The 13,363-nt window shown below is 33.9% G+C and overlaps 1 protein-coding gene across 1 annotated transcript in view; it reads right to left on the reverse strand.

The window, feature by feature from the left end:
• LOC110369798 (fatty acid synthase) overlaps positions 1-9,029 on the reverse strand; it is a 43,424-nt gene extending 34,395 nt beyond the window's left edge. The window contains exons 1-12 of the mRNA XM_064038426.1: positions 8,849-9,029; positions 8,321-8,513; positions 8,061-8,181; positions 7,528-7,731; positions 7,110-7,226; positions 6,370-6,536; positions 5,141-5,277; positions 4,578-4,781; positions 3,600-3,786; positions 3,067-3,229; positions 1,267-1,436; positions 176-327 (exon numbers count right to left, since the gene is read on the reverse strand). Coding sequence (XP_063894496.1) covers positions 176-327; positions 1,267-1,436; positions 3,067-3,229; positions 3,600-3,786; positions 4,578-4,781; positions 5,141-5,277; positions 6,370-6,536; positions 7,110-7,226; positions 7,528-7,731; positions 8,061-8,181; positions 8,321-8,513; positions 8,849-8,995 — 1,962 coding nt within the window. The 5' untranslated portion in view covers positions 8,996-9,029. The remainder of the gene's footprint in view (positions 1-175; positions 328-1,266; positions 1,437-3,066; positions 3,230-3,599; positions 3,787-4,577; positions 4,782-5,140; positions 5,278-6,369; positions 6,537-7,109; positions 7,227-7,527; positions 7,732-8,060; positions 8,182-8,320; positions 8,514-8,848) is intronic.
• Positions 9,030-13,363: the final 4,334 nt, after the last annotated feature.

Genomic DNA, 13,363 nt, shown 5'->3' on the forward strand with positions numbered 1-13,363 from the left:
TTTGACCGCGTGATATGGTATAATTTTTTCCGTATTAAATTAAAAAACGGATTTTATTAAGTTAGAAATATTGCTTATGAAAAGACTGTTTTTTATTCAGGAAGCTGGTAGTGTGTAGTTTCCTTGATATTCAGTTTAAATCTAAGTAGAACAGCAAGTTTTCAATATATCTTACCGCTTGATACCCCACACCAACAGCGGCCATTGACCCCTTTATCAGCTCAGTTTCCAAGCACACCTTTCCTCTGCTATACGTGGACAGTATCAACTCCTCAGCCGTGAAAGTATTGTCATGGTAGGCACATGCCATTTCTCCTAAACTGTGACCTAGAAAGAATGAAGAAAGAAAATAAGACTTATTGCACGTATAACTTAAATACACCTGTGAGTTTAATAATAAAAAATATGTATTCTATTACTTTTTTTTTTCCATTTGCCAGCTATGGTAGGTACTACAAGCTATGTTTGTCTACCGTTGATTATTTCATTTGTGCGTACCCTTAAGGCGCCGGAACTGCTAAACCTATTTGAAATATAATTTAACTGTTGAGAACCGACACTATTTCTGGGTAACATAAAATAGTATATTTTAGCCGGGTACATGAAGTAGTTTGCATGCTGTAAGCTATTGTTTATAAATCTAAAATGAAAAATATGTTGTATTGTATAATATATTGGTTAATATTTAATGCTTATCAGATATCCAACCATCCCACTTCATTATCACACATTTAATCTTTTACTGCATACAAAAAAGGAAGTACAGAAAATAATAGTGTTGACCATAATAAAATAACGCATCGAATTTTAAACACAAAATTGATATACGATCAGCAAATTGATTTTGATGGATCGTTATAAACTGCTAGGATTCTGAATATTTCCAATTCATTCGTTCCATACAATATACATAAATCAAACTGGATTTCCGATTTGAATTTGTTTTATTTATTTTAATCTCTATTTGTTTTTATTCATAGTTTGTTATCGGTTTTGCATAAAAGGATCAAGACAATTAGGGCGATGTAAATTGGTGAAATATGGTGAATATTATCTAAAATCCGATTTAAGATTATTAAATAATCAAACAACCGAATAGTTTGCTGTCGGTTATTCCAGGTAAATGGGTGAATATTTTATAACATCGCTGTTGTAGATCATAACCATTTCCAAGTATTTTGATTCCGAAAATGTCAGTTATTTGGCTTATCCGAGGGACGAAATTTAACTATCTCGATTCCTCTACAAGATTAAAGTGATACTCACCGATAATATAATCAGGAACAAAACCCATCTCTTTAATGACATCAGTCAAACCAATTTGTACTGCTCCAATGCCTACGAACGCGTTGAGGATATTTTCGAATATGGCATTGTCGATTTCAGTCACAATCCTTATGAGATCTAGGCCTTTTGGCTCCAATACTTTGTGACATCTGCAAATTGAGGGAAATGGTTTAAATAAATGCGTATATGGACAAATGGTGATAGATTATTTCGTTGTTGTGGTACAGGGATGAACAAAAATCTAGTTATACTTTTAATAGTAACTTAATTAGTATCCTACTTACCACACGTTTAAATTATTACACGTTATCAAGTTTGTGATTGTGTTGATTTTAATAACTTCCCTGTCCCATGAGTCATATGTGATACACACCGATTATTTAACTATTGTGTCTACATCGTGGACAGTGAAGTGGTTAATAAAATATGATGGTTATATAGCTTTATAATTATGGCAGAATAACATAAAGACTAACTACTTTTATACATTTGCGAGAAATAGTTCCGTAGGGACTAGGTGAGTCTGAAAATAGTCTGCAGGCGTAAACTTTTATTGAATTTATTTAGGTTTTTAATAAAAGTAATTAATTCCCGCAGATTATTTTCCTATAATTACATGACCAGGTAATTTGTCCATCATCAGAAATAATAATTACTCGTCCAAAATCAATTTATTCATCACATTCTTGGAATAAAGTCTTCACAAAGATAAAAGCTGACACATCGTGTAATTTTCCTTTCACTACAACTTGAGATAAATTATTAAATATTACAAGCCTTAAATCTTTTGAAGGAGCGACCAAGTATTTGACCTTAATCGCTGTTTTGGCTAACAAAACATTAACAAAGGCAATCTATCATAATAAGTTTCCTCTTTAATTCCTAAAAATAGCGATGGCAAAGTTTTTGATATCATTTTACTAATGAGCTGGGATTTTCAAGTGGCATAATTAAAATAATTTACTATAGAAATAATAATATTAGTAATTAAAGTAAGATAAGCAAAACCTTAATTAGAAACTTATTGTTCTTATTAAAAACCGAAATTCCAAAGCCAGCCATTAATTTTATGTTGTCGATGATCTTGTTATTTGTGGTTAATATAGAATTAACATACCTAAGAATTTTTTTAGGTATTGACAAAACACTAAGCTGCGCGTGCGTGAGGTGTCAATAGCTAACATCAGTGATGAGTGAATTGGCACGAACAATATATCATTGTATTTAAATCGTAGTACCTACCTATTAGAAATAAAAACAGTAAAGATATTCCAAGCAATTCAAGTTTTATTTACATTATCTTCATGAAAACTGCATTATGCTCTACAGAACATAAAATAATCACTGTTTTACACATCGCAAAGCTTCTTAGTACTGAGTTAATGTAACGTAAACTTTCTAGTGTTGTGAATAATTATTTCGTGTTCAGATAAAAGCATAGCACAAAAAATGAAAATGCTCTCAAAGTATTTTGTTTCTCTTTAATTTTTGTTAGTTTTTCATTTAGAATATTCAAGTTCTTTTTGGGATAAGTGTCTTGAGATTAGGTTGTGAAACACGTTTGAGAATATTTTATTTAAATTTTGTGTGTGACATGTACCTACATCGTGTTTAAATTAGCACGATATAAATTATCTTAATATTTGAACAAAAATATAAACAACGGTTTACACCTTTTAATCCCTATCTTACAGAAAAACCACCCACTAAACAGTTTTCTCCATTTATCAGGTATGTAAAACCTAAAACAAGCCCCATACTAAGAAAATTAGTACATACTTGTGAATAGCCGCAGCAAAGGTTGGTATCCTCATCAGATCAGCTCCCATACCGGCCCATTGGGACCCCATACCGCTGTACACGAACCAAAGAGGACGTTTCACTCCTGGATAATAGTCTACGCTCTGTGATAGGCTCACTGTTTCTTGCTTTTCACTTGTTTCTGAAAACAAAAGTGTAAAAGTTTAGAAAACAAATAACGATCCCTGGGTAGGGTTGTATAGTATAACGACATTGAGAAATTCTAATCTTTACATGCTCTATATTGAGGTTCACTGTTATGATAAATAAACTTTTTCTAAAGTCTGCTAAAATGACTATTTCTGCATGTAGTCTTTTGTGTTTGCATAGATAATCGGGCCGATTTCTTGTCGGATTATCTGACTAGGATTCTCTTCTCTGGAACGTCTTTTTGTAGGACGTGTGTGTTAGTTAGACTATTGCTATCAGTGGGCTCTACTTTTCTCCTACATAAAATCGGTCACCAATTTTCGGACATGGGCGGGCAGCCTTATGGACTTATAAAAACTTACCCAGAATGGCGTATCCTCGTCCAGTGTGTCCAGGGATATCATGCTCGTATACTTTATGCAGTAGAGCTATCTCCTCTGGGTCTACTGGATGACTCTTCATGATGTCCCAAATAGTTTGCACACAGGACTCCTCTCTGCCTGATGCTAGTACTAAGTGGGGTATCTGGCTTCTGTACTTATTTAGCTTCTGGAATTGAAGGAATAAATAAATGAATATCGTGACATCTTCATACATGGTTGGTTAGCTCCATGGGAAGCTGTTTAGTAGATTGTGTTATGGGTACTACATATAGATGTATATACATAAATACATATTCTAACACCTACACCAATCTCATCAATAAGCTCTCAATAAGCATGCTCATCATACAAAAGCTGATCGTACCTGGGAGCATTGCGCCAACGAGATCGAGGGTTCAAATAATAAAATTATATTAAACAGTCAAAGGTATGGTTTCTAAGGATAACAGCAACGTAATCAACCAGTCGACGCTTCCGAGAATTTACCGATAAGAGAAATCCAATTATTGAATTATACCAATTCCTTTAGCTTGGCAATAATTAGATGAAGCAGTATTGTAGTACGAAGGCAAACCAGAGATATGCGAGATATATGGCTACATGCATGCACTTGTTCTAGGAAGTCTGTTGCAAGAAGCCATCAAATTTGATTTGTGCTAAAACCATTTTTGATCTAAGCCAATGGTCGAATTTATTGGTCTTGTGAGATACAATGTGTTATTACTAGCTGTTCTCCGCGGTTTCACCGGCGTCCGTAGTGATTTTTTATAAATAAAAAGTATCCTACTTTAATTCTAGTACCACTAAGAATATGTATACGAAGTTTCATGATGATCGGCTAAGTAGTTTTTGTGTAAAAGCGTAGCATACAAACAGACTTACATTTATTATATTAGTAGGATGAATACCCTATGATTAAAGTCAACTATGAAATTAATATAGATATAAATAACTTACCTTTTCCTTGTAATGGCCTTTCAACACAACATGGAAATTGCCTCCACTGAAGGAGAAATTATTCAGGGCAGTGAACCCTCTGTCAAAGGGTGCATTTTCTGTCACTACTTGCACTCTTCCGTCTTTTACTGCAGCAACCTGTTCTTGAGGTTCGGAATAGTGAAGGTTCGCTGGTAACTTTCCTTTGTGGTATGCTAGGCAAAGCTGAGGAAAAAAAATAAGTTCAAATAACTTGTATATCATCTTTATACAGACGCCACATCAAGCTACTCCTATTTGTATTTCTGCAATCAACAATGAACCTTATGTTTTAGAGATAAAGTTATTCCTTTTTTAAATTGTCAGATTGCAGTGGGTTTTTGTGCTGGCGTTTGTACATTAATATGATTTGACACATGCTACGTTCCTTTGCTATCGATCTAAATGCAAGAATATGCATATAAGATTTGCACAATTATGCACCAAACTTGGGTACTTTGAGGATCTTGTATTGTCAGTTCTGGACCACAATATGTCTCTAACAAACTTTGAATAAAAACCCACGTGAATCTTTATTTACTTACTTTAGTAACAGCACACACTCCAGATGCTGGTTCACTGTTGCCCATATTAGATTTGACACTCCCTATTTTAACCGCATCTTTTGCAGCAAAAACATTTCCAATGGCTTTCAGTTCGTTTTCATCAGCTGCTGCGATTGCTGTTACAATAAAATGTACCTATTTCAATATCAGCAGGTTCAATAATGGCGTCCGTTTTCTTTCAATCTCAATTATAGGTACAGTCAGTCTAGATAATGGTCTACTAGTTTTGACGAAAACGTTTTTGTTAGATTTAATATCGCTTGTGTTTAAATTTGTAACGGACCATTATGAGTGCTGGTGCAACGGCCTTGTATTTTTGTACCTACATTTGGCTGACTGTATCAACAATTTAGGAGTAAGTAGGTAAACTTATTCTATGCTTTGAAGCATGCAACTCTCCTACCACGATTCATCGATATCATGATTGTACTGTGAAATATCTATTTTATCAAAGAGGTCAAAAACCTTTTTAAGCCGAATTTGAAATTAACAGTATCGTGTGAAATTAAACAAATTCTAATAAATACAACTGGCCATAACAAACCAAATTATTGTGAACAATAATTTCAAATATTTATTTTGATATAAATAATATGTGATTAATTATACAGCGTATGAAAACAAAGCATACCTAACATTTAGTGGGTCATTATGGATTAATTAATTTAACATTGTGGAAATCTAATTTAATATGAAATGTGTATGTGTTTGTGTCCAGATTGACAATTATTACAGTAGAATCAAATAATCCCTTGATAATAATGTTAGATACATAACAAAATAAAAATAGTTACCAAGGCACTGATATTATAAATACAAAAATATTATCTACGGGTCGGTATGCACATACCCTGTGCCGCCAAAACTACTGAACCGATTGAAACGAAATATCCTACCCAGTTAATTTAGAGCCTGAGAAACGACGCGGCGGACCTCTGCCTGTGCTGCACCCCGCCGGTCAGCCGGTCCCAATCCCGGGCAAAGGAGGAGTTTTCTTCGTAGGGCCAACAACTCTACAAGATGAAAAACCAAACTTTCCGAAGTCCTAGAGGAAGCCAAGACCCACAAAGGGTTGTAGAGCCAAAGGAATTAAGTAAGTAAGAAACGATGGCGACGCGGCGACGTAGGCTTTCACCCGGATGCGGAAAGTAGTTCCCTCAAGACGCGGCGACTACCTAGTAGAAAAGAAAATATAGGTATACCATTACCTGCACCATGAGCTTCAACATACTCCACATTTTTAGGGTCCACATCAGTTTCTCCATAAACTTCACGGAGGAACTTCTCAATATCTTCTGTTTCACGATGAGGTAGAAACTGAGAGTCACCTTTCAAATTGTAGTTACCTTTTGCATGGTAAACTTCTGCGTAGATTCTGTGTAAGAAAATATTATATATCTATATTTATATATAATAATTATATTTGTCACTGTCGATGAATTAAAAAACCTCTGTTAAAGAATGTACATATACATTAATCATACAAAACTATTTTGACAAAAAATATTACTGCAAACGGAGTATATTGTATTCTATGTAATATTGAGAAATTAAATATATATTCTGACATAAAAGGATATGCAGTTTGTCACATTTTTATTATTGTATATTCATTTACGTCCAAATAACCAAAGCGTCCATATTTGTTTATGAAACCTGAAAGGTTTATTTATAGTATTGTTTGTTTGATTAATTATATTGATTATTAATATATTATTCTTTGGTGAAAAAATTGTGATTACTGATTCGTATAGTTTTTATATATATTTTCCTATATAAACATAAATGTTTATTAAATCTTCTATAGTCTCAAGGGACCTGATCAAAGTCCCCACAAGCTGTAGATAATCCGCAAATCTCAAAATAAACTTCAAAATGATTAAAAGTACAATAAACTTTTTTTATTCTATTTCACCTTTAAATTATTGATCGTCAAAAAAATAAGTACCTGTGTGCATCTTCCGCTTTTTGCAAAAATATAACATTGATGGCGTCAGCCCTCACATAGCCATCAGCGTTCTTGTCGAAGCATTTTGTTTTTCCATCCAAACATAGAAGGCCAGCTCTGAAAAGTATATTTATGAAGTATTTTTTTGAATATCACATGACCTATTTCATAAGTGATTCAATTAAATTACGTAGTTATGTCATTAAAACCCCGTCATTTGAACATCTTCTCGTTACGGGTAGTCAGAAGCCAGTAAGTCAGTCTTACCAAGGGGGGGAGTTGCCCGGGTAACTGGCTTAAGAAGGTCGGATAGGCAGTCGCTCGGTCGGTACTCAGCTGCATCCGATTAGATTGGAGGTCATCTCCAATATAGTTAGGAAAGGCTCGGGAGATGATGATGATGTAATAAAAAACATACCTTTTCATATTCAAAGTCAAAGTCGGATGGACTCCTAAGTTACATCCACCGACAATAGCTGCGTCGCACTCTCCCGACTTCATAGATTTGTAAGCTATTTCCAAGCATGCGGTGGAACTTGAACAGGCATAGTCCAAGCAATAGGATGGGCCTTTACCATCTATCCAGTAGGATATGCGGTTGGCCAGCATGGCTTTGCTGCCTCTGAAAGAAGAATGGAATTCGAATTTTGAACTGTGTTGTTTGTCAATTGTTTATTTAGATCAAAGTGAATTATTGGACTCTAACAGATTGCATCTTAACTAGCTAATTTTACAATTATGATAGAAATAGAACTAGCTTTCGCCCGCGGCTTCACCTGCCTTCAAAAATTAGCCTATGTGCCTATCCAGGATATATTATCTTTCTACAAACCAAATTGATCCAGCCGTTTTTGCGTGAAAGAAAAACAAACATACATCCATACATTCTCACAAACTTTCACATTTATAATATTGGTAGGATATAAGTAGGATTAGAAGGATAATACATACCCATTGACAACAAAATCACTGCGTTTTGTTAAATCATACATCGTCAACGCACTATTTTCAGCGAAAGATGAGCCAATGAATACCCCCACTCTTTTACCTCGTAGTGATTGGGGACTTGTACCTAAAACAAATCACAAATAATATATTTTTTCTCAAAACACATCCTCCCAATTTTTAATCCCCCCAATAACTTAAAATACTTTCTATTTACCAAAAAAAGTGATTTCCTGCATATTGACATTTCACATGGCACAACTAACCTGAATCAAAAATGGCTCCATAGGCATGTTCCAACAGCTTTCTTCCCATAGGTTCTAAAGCACAGGCAAGTTGAAAGGTCACTCCAAAAAACTGAGCATCGAATTTATCAGTCCCCTTTATTTTTCCAAAATGTTTCGGCACATCTGGGTCATTGACATTCCATTTTGGATCTTCACTTGTAACCATGTCAACCTGGGTAAGGAATTAAAAAGTAGGCACCTTTACTTTTATATTAATTAAATTTTGAATTCACAAATATTGGAGATCATCATCATCATCAACCTATCGCAGTCCACTGCTGGACATAGGCCTCTCCAAGTGCACGCCACTGAGATCGATTTTCGGCTTCTCGCATCCAGCTCCTGCCAGCCGTCTTGAGATGTTAGAATTAAATTGGATCACTTCAGCTTGTTAAAATTGAATTACCTATGGAAAATACTTTGCATACTACCATCCAGACTTGAGTATTTACCAGGAGAAAAATTAAAATTATCACTTAACACTGAAAAATATTCAAGGCCACTTACATTATTATAAAGATTGTTCATAAAATCCAAAACAGTATCCGAATTTGGGAAAGCTCCTGATATACCACTGATCACCACTTCTTTACCAGATAAAGGTCTTGGAATTTGTTTATCATCCTGACCCTCAATCTTTTCAGAAGGAGCCATATTTAGCACAATTAAAATTTAAAAAAGATTAAAAAAACACGTCTGTATTCTTCAAGTAGAATCAAGGTAATTAAATGATTCATATAGATCACTTTTATATGCAAGGTCTTAGGTATGTTCCATGTATTGTAATCATTTAGGGATCCCTATGTTTCGTTGTCTTTTGTCGTTTCTACATTTATTATTTTGAAAGGATCGTCCCCTAAAATATTTGTTGCCCACTTTACTGAACAACAGCAATTGACATTGTTAGAGAATTTTTTATAATAGTGGACAATACTATTTGTCTACCAAGTTTTTTTTTCATATTCTTGTTGGCCAAGAAGTGTTCGTCAATTGTTACAAATTGGTACAAATAGGTCACAAAACAATTACATCTATTTAGCCTTATTTAATTTAAGATTGATAGTAAAACTCGGATTTTTATGAATAAGTACATTGGTATTCGGCAGAGTTCGATATAGTTCAAGAGTTAATGTATGCGACTTTGATTAAGCAATTAAACAATGAAAATGAAATACTTTGTGTGTATGATTAATTTTATTTCAGATTCTTATTTTAGGTTTGGTTGTAAAAATAGATAAAATATGAAGAAGTGTGAATAGCCTGCTAGTTTTGGATTTTTATTATTATAGTGTGTATGTGTGTTTTGGGTACATGTTAAAATACGATTCGGACTTCATCGCAATATATTGAGTATTTATTTTTTTTAAATATGTGTTTAGTCGTTTAATTGTTTGCACGTACTACGTAAACACTAAATATTTAGTGTTTAGAATATAGCAGTTGCCACACTATTCCTTAGTGTATATTCTTTAATTTTAAACACATAATCAATTGTTCGCGACCTTCACCTTTTAATAATTAAGCAATGAACTCTTATTGTTTAAAATATAATTGGGTATTTTGATTGTACAATAACCTATTTAAATTCTCTATATTGTTCCAAAAATATGTTTTTAACATGGTTGGTGTCTACTTGAAGTTTATTTTCAAGGGTATGTAAATTGTTTACAGTTTTTAAATAACTTCAATAAGTAATACGGTTACTTGAGGACCATCATATCCGACCTATTTTACTACCATGACCTATATACATGATGGATATATAACTCGTGTTATGTTATATTTTAAATAAGTGTCATCTGATGTAATGTAAGCATAGCAAGGTACGTTAGATCGGGTTCAAATTAGATCTTCACTCCTTTTGGTATCACGGAGTCTTTAAATAACCCTAGAGTTAAAGCGTTTTTGTGCACCTATATGAACTCACGGGGTGATTGTAGAAGCAGTCGCTATGGTCAAAATGAACGTGTACTTGCCATCAAAGAGGTTATGCCAAAGCAGGAACAATATAAAAATCATTTCTTCAACAGTCGAAGTTGGAGCTGGAGCTGTTTCACCTGAGTCTATAATGATATTATGACACAAGCTACTATTGCAAGCTTCAAGACTATTGCGTTATTTGAGCAGAAGGCAAGCTTAAGGCGTCGTCCTAATTGGCAGCGATCGCGCGATGGCGCGATGCGTTTTTCATCTAAGACGTCGTCCTAATTGACAGCGATTGTACGATGACACGATGCGTTCTCGTCGTTCGATGAGTTCAAACATACAGATTTCATCAGAGTGTCCTATTTGAACCTCGCAAGTGAGATAGTGAGATCGTGAGATGAAAAACGCATCGCGCCATCGTGCGATCGCTGCCAATTATGACGACGCCTAACTGTAAAAATCAAGATATCACGTATAAATAATTGAAAGAAAAAAAAAGGTATCTAAAGAAGTAGTATACCAACATTCCCCGAAAATTGGGTTAATCATAATTGATCCCCGAGAGCGGAGGTGGGCAAATAATGCGTAAAATTAACCCGGACTAATTACGTGGTGCTGGCAAGTTGCTCACAGACCAAGAACTTTACAGGAATGGTCATGAAAATTAATGGGTTGAGGTAAATTGGTATAAAAATGAGAAAATTCTAGATAGGTTCAGCTTTTAGGCTTTTTGGTTTTGTAAGAAAAATCTTTACCTTATGAAAGAGTAATGGGAATTCTAGGCGTGTTATATAATGTTATATCAGACAATATTATTAGATAATTTCCTTGTCCATACACTAAGGCATTCACAGCTATACAAAAATATATACGATTGAATAATAAATGAGTCTTAATCAACTTATTTGCTTGAAAATAATGTATTCAATAAGTAGGTAAAAAGGCGGTATTTACGTAAAACGATTAATCACTCAATATCTGTCTTCTTTCATGTAGACAAAGATGCTGCAAAAAATTCAGCAATACTGCAAAAAAGCTGTGACAGATTCATTTTTTTTTCAATTTTGCAAAAAAAATTATCGTATTTTTTCAACAGAGCCTACAAAAACATTATTTTAAAAACTATAAAACCTGTTTCGCTAGTGGTTTCCAGGAAGAACTATGCCACTACTTTGTGTGGTATTTTGGCGCAAACCGCACGGTATAAACATTTCTCTTTGAACAAATTTTGGACCTGTCAAAGCCTAATGGGTGTCAAAGTGGATTTGTTTTTATATTTTTTTCCAAAATGCACGTAAAATTTGGATAAGCCGTACGTCTGACTAAGGTATACTTACTCTAGTATTTCTTTCGCAAGAGAAAATTTTCAGAAGATTGGAGTTTCAAAAGCATATTTCTGAATGAAATAGTCATACTATGTTTAAGCGCGTGTCAAGTATGTCCTTCTCCGTCCTTATTTTTGACGTGAAATAATCTTTTTGGTTTTCTTCACACTACTTATTGATAGCTTGATTTCAGATTGCTATATAGTATGATAGGAAAGGGTTACCAAATAATAGAAAACTCAATTGAACATCATAACTGTATTTCAGGAAATATTAGGCAAAAAGGCTTTTCACAAACTGAATATTTATGAATGCAGATTTTGTTATTAATTTTCCCATATATACAATTATTGCTGACATACCAACAAAATTCATATTATTTTTCGGAGAATTCTGTGGAATTAAAATATCTGTAATTATTGTAAAAACACCATTTACAGATGAATTCACATGTTTCGCAATAAACAAATTACTACTGAAATAATATATGGACAAATAATTAGCGTAGTAATAACAAAATTGAAGGTATTTATAATTTATTAAAACTGGCGTTCCCAGGAATAATTATTTAAACATAAAATTGTGATTTACCATATCCAGCCACTTTATGTAAATATCACAATCTCTTACTAATTACTTACAGCTCTTTCAGCAAATTTTACATTTTATTTAGTTTCATTTCAGGCGACTTTTTGACCAATTTGACTATATTTTTTCATCACTACCACCACCACGTAGGGCCTCATAAATAAGGTTTTTGGTACTGTACCTATATAAAGGATTAAAATATAGACACATTCCTTTGAAAATCAAGTTTGTGGCGTATTTTAATACGCTATGCTTAATGAGGATGACAAGGTGTATACAAATTATATTGAAGCCATTAAAACTCCAGTATTTTACAATCGGCGTTAGTACAAGCAGGCCTAGTATACCTAGATGTCATATAATACTACAACTATAAACTCCAAAGCAGACTATTTATAGTCTTCATTCACAAAAAAAGCTTAAAGCAAAAAAATAACACAATGAGAAGGCTGAACGAAATATTTCCTCAGCCCTTTATACCTTGACAAAGTTATCTTGTACTCATTTCGCTAAAACTACATGTTTAGGGAAAATATATTACAAAAATAACCCTGAACCACATACAACAATAGAAATATGCTTAGATCATTTAACCTACCGGAGAAGCCATTGCATTGTTTGCCCCTCTGCAAAAGTTAGTACGACACTTCAAAAAACAACGGACAAAAATGTATGTAGGTTTGTCTAGGAACCCTTTCTAATTATATATCGCATGTCGTTATACGTCACTTAGCAAAATTGACAGTTCTCTTTTACGCTTGTGTTTGACAGTTTTGCCGAGTGCTTACATAAAACGGTGATCGTAAATACATATTATCTGCATTGCAACTTGATGAGATTAGTGTTCATGGCGGCTCCGGTTGATTAAACGCTCTAATGAAATGTAGGATATATTTCTTTCGCCATTTTCTCGAATAAGAATTTATAAGATAGGACGTATTAGGGCATATTCGGATGCTTTGGTGTCCCGAATAAGGGATATGAGCTTTCTGGACCGTTACCCCGATAATATGTAACTCTGGAGACTTAATTTCATCTTTTTAATACACGAACTTTTTTCAGTCTTTGTACTTTCAACATAGTGTAACACAAACTCTTTGCAACCAACACAATCTATCCATCATTTCTTTGGTCGTCTCCTTCTTATCTATCCATCGTCATTCATACTCAACACCTTTCTGAC

This window comes from Helicoverpa armigera, chromosome 16, assembly GCF_030705265.1.
Source record: "Helicoverpa armigera isolate CAAS_96S chromosome 16, ASM3070526v1, whole genome shotgun sequence".
In the NCBI taxonomy this organism is placed as follows: Eukaryota; Metazoa; Arthropoda; class Insecta; order Lepidoptera; family Noctuidae; genus Helicoverpa; species Helicoverpa armigera.